This window comes from Portunus trituberculatus, chromosome 41, assembly GCF_017591435.1.
Source record: "Portunus trituberculatus isolate SZX2019 chromosome 41, ASM1759143v1, whole genome shotgun sequence".
NCBI lineage: Eukaryota > Metazoa > Arthropoda > Malacostraca > Decapoda > Portunidae > Portunus > Portunus trituberculatus.
Genome location: NC_059295.1, coordinates 12394105 through 12415544, shown reverse-complemented (window position 1 = coordinate 12415544; position 21440 = coordinate 12394105). Strand labels below are relative to the sequence as shown.

The 21440-nt window shown below is 40.4% G+C and overlaps 1 protein-coding gene across 1 annotated transcript in view; it reads left to right on the top strand.

Moving 5' to 3' along the window:
* Positions 1 to 21440, top strand: part of LOC123516667 (dynein axonemal heavy chain 5-like) — a gene marked incomplete at its 5' end in the record, with an annotated part of 331873 nt that overhangs the window by 81766 nt on the left and 228667 nt on the right. The window contains 11 exons of the mRNA XM_045276268.1: positions 4882 to 5087; positions 5332 to 5511; positions 5702 to 5903; positions 5994 to 6229; positions 11498 to 11736; positions 12757 to 12997; positions 13307 to 13506; positions 13665 to 13829; positions 14032 to 14184; positions 14307 to 14514; positions 14750 to 14911. Of these exons, the coding sequence (XP_045132203.1) occupies positions 4882 to 5087; positions 5332 to 5511; positions 5702 to 5903; positions 5994 to 6229; positions 11498 to 11736; positions 12757 to 12997; positions 13307 to 13506; positions 13665 to 13829; positions 14032 to 14184; positions 14307 to 14514; positions 14750 to 14911 (2192 nt within the window). The remainder of the gene's footprint in view (positions 1 to 4881; positions 5088 to 5331; positions 5512 to 5701; positions 5904 to 5993; positions 6230 to 11497; positions 11737 to 12756; positions 12998 to 13306; positions 13507 to 13664; positions 13830 to 14031; positions 14185 to 14306; positions 14515 to 14749; positions 14912 to 21440) is intronic.

The window sequence follows — 21440 nt, the reverse complement described above, 5'->3', positions numbered from 1 at the left end:
GCCCACTTCACCACCTTGCTGTAGCTTTTTATGAAAGTCCTTGGGCTCAAACCCGTCAAAATCGGCTGTGACGTCAGTACCAATCAACAACGGCTTCCACGAATTGGCAAGAGAGGAAACTTTTAGTGCATCACAACTGTAGGCAAAGTTGTAAATTGCTGATCTAATTGTGTAAGCCTTGATGTTTGCCAGTGTCCTAACCCCTCGAATGTCCACTTCTTCGTCCTCGTCCTCCAGCACAGCCAGCACCTCCTCCAAGTAGCGCCTGGTATAATGCCTCTTCAGTGCAGAAATTACTCCCTGGTCCATAGGCAAGATGACTGAAGGAAGTGGTGTTAGGAGGGAGGTAGAGCACTCTGATGTGACCATCGTCACTTACAAGCTGTTCCTCACTAGGGTGGGCTGGCGCATTGTCCAGGACCAGTACAGCTTTCACTTCTCCTGGGACGATTTTAAGCACCTCAATCTGGAATTTCCTGACTGCGGGGATGAAGTGCTTATGGAACCACTCCAAGAATATGGCACTAGTGAACCATGCCTTCTGTGAACTAAAATAAAGGACTGGCAGGTCATTAATGATGGGGCGCAGGGCTCTGGGTGCTTTGGATTTCCCCACGACAGTGAGCTTAAGCCGGTGCACACCGGTTTTGTTGGCTTCCACTAAAAGTGAAAGTAACTCCTTACTGGTTTTCTTAAAGCGTGTGGTTTCCTCTCCTTTTCTAACTTGACTGTTTTTCGGCATATACTGCCAGTAAAAACCAGTCTCATCAGCGTTGTACACTTGAAAATAGTCAAGGCCTTCTTCTTCAATCAATTGCTGCAGCTTAAGCCGAAAAGGTTCGATGTTAGTCGTATCGGCATGCCCTGCTTAGCCCCTCACAGTAGCACTGAATAAGCCATGGCAGTTTCTAAAATGCCACAGCCAACCGTCACTAGCCTTGAAATCTGGTAGCCCAAGCTTGACCGCTAGATGATTGGCGGCTGACATTATCTCCACACCACGCACAATAATCCCCACAGATCGTTCCTGCACGTACCATTTCATTACCACGGCATCTAACCCAGTTTCTCTTGAAGTCTTTGCCACTCTTACTAGCTGTGGCATCGACACAATACTGGACAGCATATTCCATTAATTTAGGCTTGGCTTTCTTGATGTCTGAAACAGTCTGTTTGGCCACCCCATACTCCTCACGCAGCTTTGCAACACTTGTTCGTTTTTCTAATTTTCGTATTAGTTCAAGCTTAGCAGCCACTGGAAGAGCCTTTCGATTACGCTTCACTGGTTTACTAGGTTTAGGAGGCATTTTGGATAGGTTAAGCACTCGTGGGAAGGGTACAAATGCATAAAAAAGTCGTGGTAAGCACTGGACAATGTTCGCTGTTGGTTGAAAACGCACGGACTGAAGATTAAACATGGAGGCCAACAGCTGATGACACGACCGACCCGCCACCTACCGGACAATAATTTGCCGGGAACGGACAATCCCACGCATTTTAATATTCATCCGTAGATTAAACCGGACTCCAGAATTTGTCCGTAGTTTCCGAAATCCGTTGATGGGAGGTCCATTGTTTCGAGGGTCGAGTGTATATATATATATATTTTTTTTTAACCCATGTAGTATGTTGGGGACCAGCCCAGAACGCATCCCCCATATTTCCATTATTTCCTATGGGAAAATTACGTCCGCTTAACAAATTTCCGCTTTATGAACAGCTTTGACACCCCCTATCCTGTTCGTTAAGCGGAGTATTACTGTGTATATATATATATATATATATATATATATATATATATATATATATATATATATATATATATATATATACAGTAAGCCCATGCACTTGGCAAATTAATTAGTCTGGCAAAACTACCGCCAAATGCAAATTTTTGCCAAGCACAAGTTCTTTATACTATATAAATTGCCTAAAAAATGCCTCAATCAGTCTTTGGTCATTGCCAAAGTCCCTCTTTTGACCCATAAAATACCATCTTTCGAGCTGAAATAAAATCTTTTGCCTTCACGTATTAGAACATGTACAAAACAGACCAATAAACAAAGATAAAGCTAATAAGACATGATATAAAAGCTGTAACTCCCGTTTTTCCACCCATTTCCCTCGCCCACTTTCGTCCTTGCTGCCACCACCATTGTCCTTAACCCCACTGGTACCACCTGTTGTGCTGGTAGAGGCCATATTGGCAGTAAATTGCCAGAATTTGTTCCCCACACTAGCAGAACAGAGGGTAGCACAAACAAAATGGCTGAAGGGGACTCTCACACTGCATTCTGATAGGTTTAGAGAGAGGCCTGATGTCACTGGGAGCTGCGTGGTTCGCATTGCGGCTACCAGGGGATTGCCAAGTTTGAATTAAAATCTCCAAGCGTGCATTTGGTGGTCTGTAGCCACCCTGCCGCTAAAAGTGAATTTTGCCAAGCTGAGATGCGCCAAGTGCAGGGGCTTACTGTATGTATATATTTATACAGTCAACTCTCTATGTCATCTCTTGCTAAAAGAGCTTCTATGAAGTTAAGTGTTCTGAGGCATCTCCACGAGTCTTTTCGCCCCTCCAACTGCTAACTTTGTACAAGGACCTTATCCATCCTAGTATGGAGTACTCTTTGCATGTTTTTGGGGGGTGGGGGGTTCCACTCACACATTTTTATTAGATAGGGTAGAATCAAAAGTTTTTTGTCTCATCAACTCCCCTCAATTTGACTGACTGTCTTCAGCCTCTTTCTCACCACTGGAATGTTGCATCCCTTAATATATTTTATTGTTATTTTCATGCTAACTGCTCTACTGATCTTGCTAACTGCATGTCTTCCCTTCTCCTGCAGCATTGCTGCAGCAAAAGACTTTCTTCCTCTTCTATTCTGTCCAACTCAATAATGCAAGAGTTCACCAGTAGTCTCAATCATTCATATCTTTTTCTGGTAAACTCTTGAACTCCCTGCCTGCTTCTATATTTTCACTTTCTATGACTTGATTTCTTTTAAGAGGGAGATTTCAAGACATTTGTGCCAGACTTTTGGCTAACTCTATTAATCTTTTAGGAAACTGGCAATCAAATTGGCCTTTTTTTTACATTTTTTGTTGCCCTTGGCCAGCTTCCCCTCTTCCATAAAAAAAAGTGTGGCATGGTAAGGCTTGTAAAAACCTGATAGAAATGTTGTTTTGTGAATATGAACATATACTCGTATATGAGACAGTAACACTTTGGGAGGTGGTTTTACCAGCAACCTGCTAGCAACCTCATTACCATAGTAACAATGTCTCCCTATGTTTGTGGATACCATTTCTTGGCCAGAAGTTGCTTCTCTCCTTGTTAAGTTTCTTCACACCAGAAGCACCTCAGTTGTATACTATATATATATATATATATATATATATATATATATATATATATATATATATATATATATATATATATATATATATATATATATATATATATATATATATATATATATATATATATATATATATATATATATATATATATATATATATATATGTGTGTGTGTGTGTGTGTGTGTGTGTGTGTGTGTGTGTGTGTGTGTGTGTAATTCACTGTTTGATCTGCTGCAGTCTCTGACGAGACAGCCAGACGTTACCCTACGGAACGAGCTCAGAGCTCATTATTTCCGATCTTCGGATAGGCCTAAGACCAGGCACACACCACACACCGGGACAACAAGGTCACAACTCGATTTACATCCCGTACCTACTCACTGCTAGGTGAACAGGGCTACGTGAAAGGAGACACACCCAAATATCTCCACCCGGCCGGGGAATCGAACCCCGGTCCTCTGGCTTGTGAAGCCAGCGCTCTAACCACTGAGCTACCGGGCCGTGTGTGTGTGTGTGTGTGTATACAGTAAGTCCTCGTTATACGGTACATATGCGTTGCTGAAAACCTTACCGCAAATCAAAATTAACGTATGCCAAACCCATTATAACACGCAATAATAGGGGATGTGTTCCAGCACATCGAAAGTCACCCCTAGACATGAAAATAGTTATATAAAATAATGTAAAGTACTGCGCAAAAGAAATAAACAGAATGTTTTTATTTACCTTTCACTCGCCACGTATTCTATCAGATGATATCCCTTCCGAGGCTATGGGACAGTAGGGATTTCAGCCCTTACTCATCTTTGGCTGAGTGGGCAGACAAGGCTCTACTCTGCAGATCCATTACAGTCTCCCCAGCTTTTTTTTTTTTATAGCCTCACGATTCTTTAACACCATCCAGACTGTCGGCTAGGCTAGGCCCAAGTTTCGACTTATGGCAGATGTACCTTCTCCCTGCTCTTTCCTCTTGAAAATGTCTAATTTTACCTCCAATGTCAAACTACTCCTCTTTTGCTCTGCCTTTTCAACTAAAGTAGTGTCTGCAGAATGTTTTGGGGCCATTATAGGTGCATCACTGTGCGTCGTGATAATAATATCAACAAAAAACATGCCGTAAGGATTTCACTTGTGTCCAGTGGGAGACGCGAGAAGAGACTGATTGTTGTGGTGGCGTGGTGGCACTACGGTACGCTGTAAACAAAACACGAGCGGATACCTTATCTGTGAATTTTTCTTACCGTAAATAGAATCGAGGGTAGTAATTACCAAACACCGTAACTGTGAATTTACTGGATAACGAAGAACTATATAAGGAGGACTTACTGTGTGTGTGTGTGTATATATATATATATATATATATATATATATATATATATATATATATATATATATATATATATATATATATATATATATATATATATATATATATATATATATATATATATATATATATATATATATATTAGCTAGTGATCCAGCACAACAGTTGACATAAACAATAAAATGCCTTTCTAGGTGATGCAACAGGGCGTGGCCATGGCCCAGTGCTTCCAGAGAGCCAAGGGGTGGCACTGGTGGAATTGAGTGCCTCCCTTGTGTCTCCTGGTGTGCAGGTGACCCCAAGTCTAATGGAAGTGCAAGAAGCCATTAGTAAGGTGGCCAAGATCATATTATCAACAGCAAAGGGTGTGTCCCAGTGGGTTCGGTGCCGTAAGGAGGATGTGAGTACATCTGTAAGGCTATGATATACAGTGGCATGCCAGATGTGTATTGATCTATCCTTTATGAAAACTTATGTAGAGTATTCAAGCTATAAAGGAACATAAAGATTAACCAAAGAATCTTCCACCAAATGTAGCAATTTGTTATTAAACCCTCATGCCAGAGCAAAACCTAAGAACCAAGGCATCCTCTTGTGAAGATTTAAAGGTATGTAAGCACTTTGTTAAGTCATTAATTTTGTAGGTGGGTGAGCCTGTCAAGAAGACTGAAGGAATGGTTGGGTCTCGTCGGGGATGGAAGATCAGAGAGGAGATACTGGAGGTGCCGGGCATGCCCAAGAACTACTATACACATGTCTATGAGAGCAAGGATGTCTCCAAGATAATGAGTCAGATGGCCAACTCCTTCCAGTCCACTAAAAATGTTGGTGATTTCTTTTATTCTTTTTTTAAGCAAACACTTTATCTTGCAATTTGATATAATATTAGTGATATGTTGAAAATCATAGCTGCTATCTTGTATATAAACCTCTCATTAATAGCTCATGTACTCATGAAACTCATATTCTTATACTACATTGTATATTGTGTTATAAAAAGCATCAATCTCTCAGGAACTGCACAACACTTTTAGTGCCTGGGACAAATACCATCACCTGTGGCGTGTTGACAAGGAAATAGCCATACGGGAGTTTATTGCAAGCACCCCAACCTTGCAAGACTATGACAGGACTCTCAGGAGTTACGTGTTGCTTGACAGACAGATCAAGAATGAGCCAACTTACTACCGTGTTGGGGCGCTGGCTATAAACACAGGTGAGTTTTGACTGTACTATACATGCCAGCTAAGGAACCAAATTTATTTTAGTGAAACTTAAACATCATTAACTTGTGCTAATTCTACAGATCAGCTAAAGAAGGCATTAGTGATGGAGGCTGGTCTGTGGGTGGAGAAGTATGGTGAGGCACTCAAGACAACCTACCTCAAGGAGATGGAGAGGCTCTTTGCACAGCTGACTGAGCTATCACGACGCCTGGAGCGACCTCTGAAAGATCTTGATGACATTAAAGGTGCCATTGACATTTTGCGCAAGACCCGTGACCTTGAGCTGGACATGGATGATGCTATTGATCCCATTGAGGTGAGGTTGGCAGTGCTGTGGTGACAGTCTCTATTCATACTTTTTTTATGTGCTATGGTACCTTGACTTATGGGTTTGATTTGTTCTGTGACAGAGCTTGCAATTTAATTTTATGTCAAAACAATTTTTCATATTGAAATGAATTGAAATACCATTGATCTGTTTTAGCCCCAAACAACTACCCCAGTTTTTTTTTTTTTTTTTTTTTTTTTTTTTTATAATAAAGTGATCTGTCCATAAAGTGACCCTGTATGTACCAAATTTCAGGTATAACAACCTCTTTAAGGCTATTGTACACTTTTTTATTTTGCAAAACTTTGCAAATTATGTCATATTTCAAAATTATCAAATGCTTGCTTTAATCTATGAACATTATAGGACTTAAAATATGAGAGAATTGGGTGACACAGTTAACTGTATCTTTGAGAGATGAATTATGGCTGTGTGAATGCCAGGGAATGTTCTTGGAAATGGCAAATAATGCAATGCTCTCTCTCTCTCTCTCTCTCTCTCTCTCTCTCTCTCTCTCTCTCTCTCTCTCTCTCTCTCTCTGTGTGTGTGTGTGTGTGTATTTACCTAGTTACTCTATAGTCCTGCTCCTCCAACAATGTGGATTGGGTGCGGCTTGTTGGGGAATTCCCGCTGTACAGTGGTGAAGCATGTCTCATAGCCAGTGATGCAGCAGAGTTCTAATAGTAGTAAAACTTTAGCAAATATGGTCAGCAAATATACATACGCATTTAGCCTTAGTATTACAACGTATGAGAGAGCAGTAAACTTATTATTGATAATATATTCATAAGCCTGGCAAGAAACGTGGCATACATATTTTACAGTGTTGCTAAAAAAAAAAATAATATACTTATAAAGAGGTTTCCTTGCGGTTTGGGATGGGTAAATAGTTCCATAGTTATAATTAGATTATATCGTGAAGAAAAATACTTTAAAATAAGCTGACATAAGTAAGAAAAAAACTACATTCAAATCTTCACGGCAGCAACACCAATCACGCCCGCCATCCATACAGGTGATGGGAGGTCAGCTGCGGTGTCCTTGACCAGGAAGAAAGAGAGGGGGAGGAAGAGGAGGGTAGAGAGAGGGAGGAAGAGGGAGAGAGGGGGTGTAGCCAACGAGGGATTAAAGGTATGGCAGCGCTGTCCTCCCGCTATTTCCCATGGGGGCAGCACCCAATCCACATTCTTAGACGAGCAGGACTATAGTGTGTGTGTGTGTGTAAGTACAACCTAATTGTATTTACCTAGTTGTATTGTACAGGGTTCGAGCATGGCTCATAATGTCCTGTCTCCATGTCTCCAATTGTCTCATTTTTCTTGAAAGTGATGCACATTATGTGCTGCAACAACTTCATCTTTCAAAGCATTCCACTTTTCCACTGTTCTATGTGGAAAACTGTATTTTCCAATATCCTTCACACACTGCCTCTTCCTCATCTTTGCATGTCCTCTTGTCCTCCCAGTTTCTTCTGTCACCAGCACGGTCTTGCTTGTCTATCTTTTCTATACCATTAACTATTTTATACATTTTTATTAGGTCCCCTCTTTCTCTTCTATCTTGCAAGGTTGGCAGTCCCATTTCCTTCAGCCTTTCTTCATATGTTAGGCCCTTTAGTTCCAGCTTCAATGTATTTACCTACTTGTATTATACAGGGTTCGAGCTGGGCTCATAGTGTCCTGTCTCCATATCTCTATTTATCTAATTTTTCTTTAAAGGTATGCACACTATGTGCTGTAACAAACTTCATTATCCAATGCATTCCATTTTTCCACCGTTCTGTGTGGAAAACTGTATTTTTCAGTATCCTTCACACACTGCCTCATCCTGATCTTCTTTTCATGTCCTCTTGTCCTTCCATCTTCTTTTGTCAAAAGCACCAGGTCTTCTTCATCTATCTTTTCAGTATCATTTACTATCTTATACATTGTTATTAGGTCCCCACGTTCTCTTCTATTTTGTAAGGTTGGCAGTCCCATTTCCTTCAGTCGTTCTTCACATGTGAGGTCCTTTAACTCCGGCACCATCTTTGTAGTAATCCTCTGTATCCTTTCCAATTTTCTTATATTCTTTTTAGAGCTTGGAGACCATACCACTGCTGCATATTCCAGCCTTGGGCATATCATGCTTGTGATGAGTTTTTCATCATATCTTTATCCATGTAATGAAATGCCACTCTTATATTAATTAACATTTTATATGATAGTCCAAATATCTTGCTTATTAGAGCTCACATTTTTTTGTATGATCACTCCAAGATCATTTTCTTCTTTACTCTTCACTATTTGTTCTTCTCCCATCAAATAGTTCCATACCAGTCTTCTCTTACTCTTGCCTAGTTCCATTATGTGACATTTCTTGGCATTAAACTCCAATTTCCACTTCCTGCTCCACTCATAGATTTTGTTTACATCTTCCTGCAACAGCAAACAGTCCTCTCTGGTTTTGATAACTCTTAACAGCTTTGCATCATCAGCGAATAAATCTATATAACTGTTTATCCCAACGTGAATGTCATTTACATAAACCTGAAACATAAAAGGGGCTAACACTGACCCTTGTGGCACTCTGCTAGTTACTTTATCCCAAGATGAGTATGTAACTCTGATCACAGTTCTCATTTCTCTATCCTTCAAATAATCTCTTGTCCATTTGAGCAAGGTTCCTCGCAGTCCTCCTATATTCTCTAGTTTCCAAAGTAGTCTTTCATGAGGGGACTTTGACAAAAGCCTTTTTTAATATCCAGGTATACGTACTGTGTCTACCCATCCATCTCTGTTTTCAAGTCCTGCAATAACTCTCGAGTAGAAGCTTAATAAGCTTGATACACATGACCGCCCTGTCCTGAACCCAAACTGTGTGTTCAATAAGACATGCTCCTCTTCTAGAAATTTAACCTATTTTTATTTCACATGACTTCCCAAAACACTTGTAAGTGACACTGGTCTGTAGTTTAGTGGTTCAGTTGCCTTTTCTCCTTTGAATATCAGTATTACGTTGGCTCTCTTCCATTCTAGTGGAACTTTCCCTTCATTTATTGAACTTGTAATTATTTCCCAAATTCGATCCAGTAGTTGCTCTTTACATTCTTTTAACACCCAGCCTGATACACCATCTGGCCCTATTGCTTCTCTGACTTCCAACTTATTCAATAATCTTCCAATATCCTTGTACACTGCGATCTCCTGTAATCCATGGCAATCCAATGTTCTATTAGATTCTGTGAAATCATCTTCAGCAGTGAATACCGTTTTGAAGCTCTCATTCATTATTTCACACATGTCCTTCTCTGTTTGGTATGTCTTTCCTTCTTTAATTAATTTTTCAGTTGTTTCTTTATTCTTTGTTTTGCCGTTTGTAAACTTGCTTTTATCCACTACATCTTTCTCAAAATTTCTTTTTATCTCTCTCCTTACTCTAATATATTCATCTCTAGCATTGTTGTACTGCCGTCTGTTATAGTCATTTCCTGCTGTAGGAGTTTCTTCCACTCTTTATCTTTTGCCTTTTTTGCTTGTTTGCATCTAGCATTGTACCATACATGTATTTTTTTTCTGAACTCTATAAACAGGAACTAACTTTTTTGCTCCTTCATTATATTTCTGTAAGAATATATCATATTTTCCTTGTACAGTCTTTCTGTACATAATATTACTACACTCAATATCAGCAAAATAAATCCTTAATTTTTCAAAATCCGCTCTTGCAAAATTTAATCTCTCTCCTTTATAGTCCTCTCTGTAACTTATCTCATCTTCCTCCTGAATTTGCATCTCTAATGTCACATGGTCACTTCTCCCCATTGGACTAAGGTATTGTATGATTGGAGGGCATTCTGGTTTCTTTGTGAAAACTAGGTCAAGCAATGATGGTTCTTTTTCCCCCCTGTACTTTGTTGACTCCTCCACCCACTGGTCCATTGCATTAACCATAGTCAACTGTAACACTTTCTCACTCCACTGCCCAGCATTATCCATTACTTCCATCTCTTTCCTGTTTATATTTCTACAGTTGAAGTCTCCAACTAAAAGTATTATTCTGTCTCTTCTTATTATGTTATCTCGGCACTTTATCACCTCTCTTTGCATATCTTTATGTTCTTCTGATCCCCATGTATTAGTTTTTGGTGGAACATAATTATGTAACTATTATTTTCCTTTTCCTCAAATCTTCTGTTTTGATTGTTAATCCCATTACTTCTACTTTGTCCTCACCATATTGCACATCCTCCACACATATATTATCACGAACCATTATTAGCACTCCTCCTCCCCCTTTATCCTTCCTGTCTCTCCTCCAGGTATTATATTCTTCCTCTTTAAAGTTGATATGGATCCCTCCTCTCAGTTTTGTTTCAACGATACACATTACATCTGGCTTTTTCTCTTTCAAACAATCCCTAACTTCCAATATGCTTGATAACAACCCATCTATATTAGTATAACTCACTCTGAATTTCTTGCCTCTTCCACGACCTCTTTTTCTTTAGGTACCACTTCTTTCGTCTCATATCCAGAACCCTCCAGTAAAAATTCTTCTTCTCTATCTCTGTCCTTTTCTCGTTTTTTTCCTTAGCTTCACTTCTTAGCACTTTCTCCTCTTCCCTTTCCTCTAAGTTCATATCTCTTTTTATCCATATGTCCATGTGTTCAACATCATTGGCCAGCTTCCCTTTTCTAGCCATAATTTCCTCTACAGCTACTTGAGATCTCATTCTCACCTTCATTGGTCTCCTATCCCCTTCACGGTATCTTCCTAGCCTGATCACTTCTTCCACCTCCTGGTCAAATTCTTGTGTGCTGTCTTGTATTCGTTTGATAACAGTTTTGGCTAATTGTCTTTCTTCACGTTCTCTCGTGAATTTATTTGAATTTTCTTTTCCTTCATCCCCAAAATCATGAATTTTTTTTTTCTTGTCCACTGCATCCCGTACCAATTCTTATTTCTCTTTAATAACTTCAATTACAGCGACTTTCGTGTTCTCCTGAATATGTCTCCTTACCACTGAAAATTTTACTTTTTCCTCTTCTTCCTCCTGTTTCCATTCATTCTGTAGTTCTTTCAACTTGTTATCACCTAATCCACCTTCTGCCATATCTTCAATGCCGTCCTGATGTGTTTAGTGTTATCAAGTCTGGACCCACATCTTCCTTGCCATGTAAAATGGGCTCCAATAATGGTGATGACAGTTATGGCAATGACAGTAATTCAGGATGATACCTATAATGATATGACAATTATGATGTTTGTTGACAGAATCGGTTTGATACTTTGTGGAGGAAGCACTCCAGTTATTCAGTTGGGGAGGAGCTGTTTCGTTTGCCTCGCTCAGAGTTCCCAGAGTTGGCACAGATCCGCAAAGAACTTAACCTCTTGCAGAAACTTTACAAACTATATAATGATGTCATTGACCGTGTGACATCCTACTATGACATCCCATGGGGTGAAGTGAACATTGAGGAGATAAATAATGAGCTCTTGGAATTTCAGAACAGGTAATATTTGTCATTCTAGCTTTACAAGAGATTTTGATGGCTCAAAATCCATGTTGGTTCGATTTCAATAAAAAAAAGTTTTAGATCAAGTATTTTAGATTTCTTTAGATCATAATAAAAAAAAATTATTTAAGTGAAAGTTGAATATCTTGTTACAGAAATTATTTAAGTGTTGTATTGAGAGTAAAAAATCATGATTTAGATAGAAATTAAATCTACTGATTGAGTGAAAAAATACAGTTGAAAAAGAAAATTATTATGAATGATATGAGTTATATTAATAGGAAAAGAAAAAAACTTGATTTCAGTCAAAATTTAATATTACTGCATTAGTATAGGAGGAGAGAGTAGACACCTGCCAAAATGATAGTTACTTCAGTGACGTCTAATAGCACTGGTTCAGAGGGTAGTGTGAACTTATCATTAACCCAGCTGTGACTTCACTGAATGTTTTCCTTTGTATCTCACAATGCGAGGGGACATTTACAGCCTGCCCTCTAAAAATAATTCTCTTCCTTCACACAAAATCACATTCATCTAATCATGCATACATTCTTCACACAAAATTCAAAATTGAAAAAAATATACATTAAAAAAAAAAAAAAAAAAGACTCCTATATCATGTATGGAGTACCGTTCTAGGTAATATTTACTATTAAACTTGTTTGGGGACCAGCACTTTAGTGGACCTTTTATTTTCAATCACAATTTTTGTTGCTCTTGGCCAGTCTTCACTCCTACATAAGAATTAAAAAAAAAAAAAAACATGTAAATGTTATATTGAGAGAAAAAACTAATGGAAGAACACAGGGAGCTGCATAAGAAAAGTGTATTTAGTTTTTTAAATCAAGTCAAGGTAAGTGTACTTGTTTGTTGCATTTAATATGACAAACAGCATGCCAGATTATTGTTATGTTATTTTTAAAGCAGCTTTTTTTTTTTTTTTCTATCTTTTTCATTCATGCAAAAAGAAATAAGGTATTTAATGAAGACTGATATAAATAAGTATGTGTCCTACAGATGTCGCAAACTCCCCAAGGGACTCAAGGAGTGGCCTGCCTTTAACACACTCAAGAAAACAATTGATGACTTCAATGATATGTGCCCACTTCTTGAGCTCATGTCCAATAAGGCCATGAAGCCTCGTCACTGGCAGCGCATCGCTGAGGTGATAAGCCGACCCTTAGAGGTGGACAGTGAAAACTTTTGTCTCAGGAATATCATGGATACTCCTCTCCTGCAGTTCAAGGAAGACATTGAAGTAAGTAAAGGAGCCAAGAAAGAGTAGGGCAAGTTTGTTATACTTTTCTTCCTTCTCTTTTAGTGTTTACTTAACTTCATTCTATTGGCCTTACCATGTGTAATGAAGAGAAAATTAAAGAATATTTGAAAATTTCTGGGATAAATAGATTATTTGAACAACTGTTAATTGAAGGTAAACAAAAGGAAAATGGCATCCACTGCTGTGTCTCATGGAATGGAAGTAAATGAGAATACAAAGTTCTCAGTTTCTTGAATAATGGAGGAAATAATTGCAACATGCTTTTCCATAAGGAATGTCTCTTCCCAGGATATTTGCATCTCTGCTGTCAAGGAGAAGGATATTGAGGCCAAGCTAAGGATAGTCACCAATGAATGGGCCAACCATGACCTCACCTTCTCCACCTTCAAGAATCGTGGGGAGCTGCTGCTCAGAGGAGACACCACGGCTGAGGTCATCACCCAGCTGGAGGACTCCCTGATGGTGCTGGGCTCTCTTCTCTCCAACAGGTGATGTTTCACCTCACTCTCTCTCTCTCTCTCTCTCTCTCTCTCTCTCTCTCTCTCTCTCTCTCTCTCTCTCTCTGAAATGGATGCTTTTTTGGCATCATATTCAATAAATGTAATACTTCAAAATAATTAAATTCATACTATTGGCATTATTGCAGGTACAATGCACCTTTCCGAAAGCAAATCCAGAAGTGGGTGAGTGACTTGTCCAACACCAATGAGATCCTGGAGCGGTGGCTGTTTGTACAGAACCTGTGGGTGTATCTGGAAGCTGTGTTTGTGGGTGGAGACATAGCCAAGCAACTACCCAAGGAAGCTAAGAGGTATGGAGAAAAGGAAAGGGTTGCAGGTATTTTTAAATAGGTCATTTATGTGAAGTTGAGAAGAAAGGAGGTGTGGTTAAGGAATGTATTAATGGAGAATGATTTTGTATGTCACTTTAATGTACATGAAAGAAAGAATTGTGATTGATCTCCATATATAAAACACTTAACATTACTTGTAATTACAATTGATTATTGGCAGGTTCTATGTTATTGACAAAAACTGGCAGAAGATCATGGCACGTGCACATGACAACTCCAATGTTGTGACATGCTGTGTTGGGGATGACATGCTGAAGCAGCTGTTACCTTACCTGCAGGACCAGCTGGAGGTTTGCCAAAAGAGCCTTTCTGGGTGAGTACGTCTCAATCAAATTATTTAGCACAATACATTTATATGAATTTTATATCTGTTTGGAGATAAGTTAGAGTGTATATTTAAGATATTGTCAAATAATTTGATTATCTTTTCTTCAGATATTTGGAGAAAAAGAGAATGATGTTTCCACGGTTCTTCTTTGTGTCGGATCCAGCACTGCTTGAAATCTTGGGTCAAGCCTCTGACTCCCATACCATCCAGGCTCACTTGCTCTCTATTTTTGACAACACCAAGTTGGTCCGCTTCCATGAACAAGACTATGACCGCATCACTGCTATCTCCTCGTCAGAGGGAGAAATTGTGCAGGTAACAATTTTTTAATAAGTAAAATGTTATTCTAAATTGTAAAACTATTTCTTATATTACTGTTAATCATCAGCTACATTGCTGACAAGTATGAAGAATGTACTGTTTTGATTTTTACTGTGCAAAATAGATGTTCATGCTCTACATTTGCTTGAAAGAACAAAACTCTGATGTTCCTGATTTTTTTCCTCATGCTTTTGTCTTGAATAGTTTTTAGTAGTATGAACACTTACAGATGGAGAAGCCTGTGCGTGCTGAAGGAAGTGTGGAGGTATGGTTGATGAAGTTGTTGTCAATGTCTCAGCAGTCAGTGCATGGCATCATCAGGCAAGCCCATCATGTCATTCAAGACCCTGACCTCAATGTACTACGCTTCCTGGAACAATTCCCAGCACAGGTGAGTCACTGCTAGGCCTGAGGTAGGGATTGTATTCAGAGGAAGAAAAAAAAGTAAAAATGAGACATTAAGTTACACAAAATAAGTGGGAAGAGAGAGCAAAATATCACTTCCTTGTCCTTTGTCTGACAGGTGAGGAAAGGGAAGTGACAAGAAGAAAGGTTTAATACCTGGTGAAAGAGGAAGAGAGGAAAGAAACAATGGGAGAAAGGGACATATGGTAAAGGAGAGAGAGAGAGAGAGAGAGAGAGAGAGAGAGAGAGAACAGTGGCAGATCCAAGGGGGAGGGGGCTGATGGGGCTGAAGCCCTCTCAAATTTTTATTTATTATGAGCGAGGGTTTATGTATATGGTATAAGGTAATAGGTATATATGGAACAAAAGTCTAGTAAGGCTTTCTGAAAAGACTAAATCAAATTCTGTGACTTATGTGGGCCTGCGAGTGGGTGGTCAAGACCCTTTGGTATGGTTACATTCTCCCCTTCTTCAGGGATCCTCCCCTCTCGAGCGTGCCTGTGGAGTTTCCTTCATACAGGGAGGGCTTGGACTGTCATTTGGCTCTGGAGGCTGCGGTTTCTGAGATGCTGGTAAAGGGAAGCTATAGAACCGGTGGTAGACCCTCAGGCCAGGTTCTTTTCTCGCGTCTTCCTTGTGCCCGAGACCACAGGGAGCTGGAGGCCGATTTGTGACCTTGTGGTTTTAAATAGTTTCCTGGTGGTGACCCACTTCCGCATGGAGACAGTTTTGTCAGTGCTAGAGTCAATGGCTGAGGGCGAGTGGATGGTGTCCTTGGATCTGCGAAACGTTTACTATCGGGTTCCTGTCAACCCTCGTTCACGCAAGTACATGTGGTTCGTCTGGCAAGGCAGAGTTTACCAGTTTCGGACTCTGTGCTTTAGCCTTGCCACGGATCCTCAGGTCTTTACCAAGGTGATGGCTCCCGTGTCGGCTTGGGCCCATCGCCTCAGCATACCCTTGCGTCGCTGTCTGGATGATTGGCTAGTTTCCGGTCCTTCTTGGGCTTCATGCCTTGACAATGCTTGGTCTCTTCTGCTTCTGTGTTCTTGGGTGGGGATTCAGGTCAACTGGGCCAAATCCGATCTGTCTCCCAGCCAGAGGAAGCAGTTTCTGGGTATGGTTCACAATACTGTCAGAGCCCGAGTCTTCCCATCGCCAGATTGGGTTAGCCGTTTTCAGGCAGTGGCCCGACAGTTTCTGCTGGCCAAGGCTCCACCAGTGTCCCTCTGGAGGTCTTTGTCCTCTGGTAGATCTGTTTGCCACAGCACTGACTCGTTGTCTGTCCCTGTATGTATCTCCTCTTCCAGACCAGGGAGCCTAGAGACAGGATGCGTTCTCTTTTCCGTGGGATGGTCTGAAGCTGTACGCCTTTCCACTGTTCGCTCTGATCTGCCGTGTTCTGGTGAGGGTTCACGAGTTGCAGGCTGTGCGTATGACACTAGTTGCTCCTCTTTGGGATCAGGCAGACTGGTTTCCCCTGTTGCTGGACCTGCTGGTGGACAGTCCCCGGGTTCTTCCCATGTGGCGGTCTCTCCTTCGACAACCTCACTGTCCCCTCCTCTACGGTTCTCCAAAGAAGCTCCATCTTCACATGTGGCGACTCTCCAGTGTCTCTTCCGAGCATGAGGTTTTTCGCGCAAGGCTGGTAAGTTCATGTCTTGACCAGTCAAGCAGTCCTCCGCCTCAGTTTACCATGCAAAGTGGAGAGTCTTTTGTGTTTGGTGTAAGTCGAGGGGTTTGGATCCGTGCTCTGCCTCTGTAGTGCAGCTGGCAGACTTTTTCATTTTCGTTTTTGAGTCTAAGCACCTGTCAGTGTCAGCAATTAGGGATTATTATTGTGCCTTAGCTCCTGTTCTGAGTCAGTCAGGCATAGACCTTTCCACTGATCCAGACCTTTCTTCTCTGTTCTGCTCCTTTGTGGTCTCTTGTCCATCTCATTCACCTCGGTTACCTGCCTGGGACCTTTCTCTGGTCCTTTGGTCCTTGTTACGTCCTCCTTATGAGCCCTTGGGGACAGCCTCGCTGAGCGATGTCTCGCTTAAGACAGTGTTTCTTCTGGTGCTTGATTCAGCTTGTCGAGTTAGTGGGCTTCACGGCCTGTCAGCTGAGATGCATCGTTCCAAAGGTTGAACGTTCATGACCCTTTCCTTCGTCCCTGATTTCCTGGCTAAGACTCAGTGTCCGGGCCAGCATTCCTTCGACGAGTTCACTATTCCTGCTCCTCTTGATTTTGTCAGGGAGGACGAGGTAGACCGCCTTCTTTGTCTGGTTCGGACGGTCCATGAGTATTTTTGCAGGACTAGGGATTGTCGGCTGACCTGCTCTAGGTTGTTGGTCACATACCTTGTCTAAGTGGATTTGTCAGGTGATTCGGAGGGCCTATGTGAGTGTCTCAGAGGAGGAGTCACGCCTTCTGAAAGTGAACGCCCATGAGGCTCGGGCTATTGCGACCAATGTTCTCTTTAGAAAAGTTAAGAGTCTGGACTTGGTCCTCAAGGCTGGTACGTGGAAGAGTATGACCACCTTTGCCTCCTTTTATCTACGGGATGTTACTCATAGGTACAGCAATACTCTGCTTAACGAACAGGATAGGGGGTGTCAAAGCTGTTCGTAGAGCGAAAATTTGTTAAGCAGACATAATTTTCCCATAGGAAATAATGGAAATAGGGGGGATGCATTCTGGCCTGGTCCCCAACATAACACATGGGTTAAAAAAAAATTATATATACGTTTCACAGTGTATTGGGCCACCAGTGTACCACTACTTTTATGATGTCATATGAGTCATTGGAAGTTAGAAGAGCTACGTACAAATTCTCTCACTGATAGCTCCACTGTAATTTGTGCAGGAGCGAATCAAAGTTCGCCGCGGTGAGGCAAAATCTAGCGTATTGCACTAACACGGGTAACGTGTTAAGCGGCGAAAACACGTTAAGTGGAGCAGAAATACAGGTCAATCTCTTCGTACTGTGGAGTGGGAGAGAGTGAGACAGAGGGAGCCAATACCAATAGTGAATTACTAATGAAATACCGCGGTATTTCATTAGTAATTCACTATCACTCAGTGCCATGGAGTCGAGGTTATCCTCATGGCATGAGCATATATTAATAATAAGATATGATATCCATTATAGCAGGCAATAGAGGAGTGGAAACATAGATTTGATATCGTGGTGAAAACAACACGCAAGCTAAAAGGGTCACAAGAAGAAGAAATACAACTGGAGGGAAAAGCAAGAAATTAAGAGTGACATATACAAATATGGATGGGTTGTTGTCCAGTGTGTTGGAGGTTAGAGATTATTTGAATGATATATAATATGCATAGTAGAAACAAAGTTAAAGGAGGAGGTCCATGTTAGCTTTAAGGAAGATAGATATAAAGTTGGAGAAGAAACAGAAAGGGAAAAGGGGGGAGGGGGAATGCTAATAATGGTTCATGATATGTGTGGAAGAAGTGCACTATGGAGGTGGCATAGCGGAAGTAATGGGAGTAACAATCAAGACCAAAGAAATGGAAGAAAGAAGAATCATAGTCATATATTTGCCACCTAAGACAAATTTATGGAGAAGAGAAAAACATAAGAAAATGTAAGGAGAGGTCATTAAGTGCTTCAATAATATAAGAAGAGATGAAAAATACTATTGGTAGATTTCAACTGGAAAAGAGCAAACTGGAGAGATGGAAGTAATGGGTAATGCTGGGTCATGGAGTGAGGAGATGTTACAATTAACTATGGTGAATACACTATATCAGTGGGTGGAAGAATCAACACAGTACTCTAGAGGTGAAGAACTATTATTGCTTGACCTGGTATTCACAAAGAAGTTAGAGCCCCTCCTATAATTAAGTATCAGAGTCCAATGGGAAGTGACCATGTAACATTAGAGTTAGAAATGCAGGAATGGGAAGTGCTAAGAAACAGGGAAGACTAAAAAAAGGAGAGATTAAATTATGCAAGGGCAATTTTTGAAAAGTTAAGAAAATTTTTTTGTGGGATGGAATGGAGAAACCTTATGAATGGCAAGACAGTACAGGGAAAATATGAATTATTCCTTCAGGAGTATAACGAGGGAGTGAGGAAATATGTACCAATCTATAGAGTAAAGAAGAGTATATGAGCCTGGTACAATGCCAGATGTATAGAAGGTAAGGGAAAAAAAGATAAAGCTTGAAAGACACTCAAAATACAGAGAAATGAAAGCAGCAGATACCAGTGTAAGGATGCTAGAAATTAATATATTAGAGTAAGAAGAGAGGAAGAAAGTAATTTTGGATAAGATGTGGTGCAGAAAAGCGAAGATGATCCCCAGCTTTTCTGCAAATACAGTAATACCTCAAGATATGAACGGCCCAACATACGACTTTTTTTATATACAGGCAACCCCCGTTTAACGAAGGTTCACACAACGAAATTTCGCTGGAGGGCTTGCTGCTTAGGTCGATCTTCCCTTTGACAGGTGATGCATGGGTATGGAACAACCCTACAAGCAATACAAGAACACAACTGCTAAAAAATGCAAAGTGATTACAACAAACAAAAGTGTACGACCCTACAGACAAAAGTGTACTTCTATACAAAATTACAAGGTAAAGAAAGATATAATAGGCTATACGTAGTTAGGCCTACCTGTCCATGTGCAGCTTCCTTGTGATCATTCTTAATTAGGCTAATATGAATATATCAAACGAGTAGTAGTCTCCTCTGTAGCGTCCAGTAAGCGAGAGTGAGACAGACAAGGGAATGGAAGCCACTACAATGAATAGGAAACCTGAATCATGAACCTTAACCGAATGGATTTGAATAGTTTCATTCAGGAATTCATTTTTTGCGCCTGAGTGAGACAGACAGGAGAATGGAAGTCACTGTTTCTGATTCACGAATCAGAAACATATGTTATGTTATTTTATTATAATATTATGTTAGGTGGTAATATATTATATTATGCATATTATGTATAAAGAGCGATTCGACGGGGACGTGACTTTGGGCTGATCGACGATGTCGCCGAATTGCACCGCCGCCGAACCGTCCTGTTACCCGATAATTTTGATTTGCGGTAATGTTTTCAAGAACGCATACCATGTACCGTATAACAAGGACGTACTGTATTTACCAAACAGAGGCATAGGAAACAGTTCAATAGCAAAGAAAGTTTCATAGAAATCTTAAAAACATAATACAAAAACCAAATACAGTAATGAAGTTCGGAAAAGAAAGGAAAATTTATTTGAACCAGTGGGTGGGCAGAGCTCTGAGGCAGCACCCACTTTATCAATGATATCTGACAGTATAGGAGCACTGAAGAGTCGTTTGAAGAGTTGTTTGCATTCAAATTAGAGAACCATGTTTGAATTAGAGGACAAAATTTGTTCACCAACCTTGCTTGAATTGGAAGCTGTTAGAAATGAAGAATATGTTCAAATCATGAAGTATGACTTTTTTTTTTCTTTTTTTTGTTTTGTAAATATGTATCATATCCTTGGTTCAGTTATAAGATATTACTTTCTATGTATTTTTAGCCTTAACTATAATACAGAGACTGAGTACTTCCTGACATAACACAAAACTGTTATGCACTGATAAATATGTAAGATTTCTGGTAGTATTATTCTTGATGGAATTCATAATTATCTTTAAATCTTTACACATGTGGCATATCTGTGAAGTGCTTTCTCTCACTTCATCAACATTCCAATCACTCCATAAACTTAAGGTACATTTCACTGCCTCCTTGTCTAATCCATCACGTGTTTAATTTCAAGAGTGCAACATATGTACACCTTTGTCTTACATGATTTTGCTAGGTTTGCTTAAGTTAATGTCTTGTAGATTACCTTATTTTACTTAATTCATAAAGAATAGCTCCATCAGTCTAGTGGTACTGAAGTATTTATTCCTTTAGGCCCCCCACACACGAAGCGATTTTAGAAACGCGACTTGAGAAGCGCGATTCTGGGTTGACCCCACACACACAGCGACTGGTGTAGCGACAGCATACCCCCTCCCCCGCCATACCCTCCATCCCCGCTACTGTATCCACATGGACTGCCCTCTCATTGGCCATAACACCCACCAATGACTCGGGAAGCTATTTCTATTTCATCTATTAATAATTCTGTATCAAAGCGGTCAGCAGATCCCTGGTCACTCATCTTGCTATGCGTGGTTGTGATGCACTCCTCCAAGCCGGATGTTACCAGTTACCCCGCACTCCCCCTCATTGCTGCCCCGTGCTCTGACTCCACGTGGAGGAAAACTCTGTCTGATCGCTCATTGGCTCTAATCTCACCCCGACCAGCCAATGAGATGCAAGTAGTGATGAAATCGCGGGAAGCTGTCGCCAAAGACTATAGATAAAACAAGACTGGAAAGATTGCCATTCACCATAAGAAATTTGTGTCGCCAGTAAAGATGCCAGGTACCGCTAGAATAGTGGATAACAGCGCCATCCATTGAGTGAACCGCAAACTAACGCCTCGGTAAACAAACAGCGCCATGATTTGAATA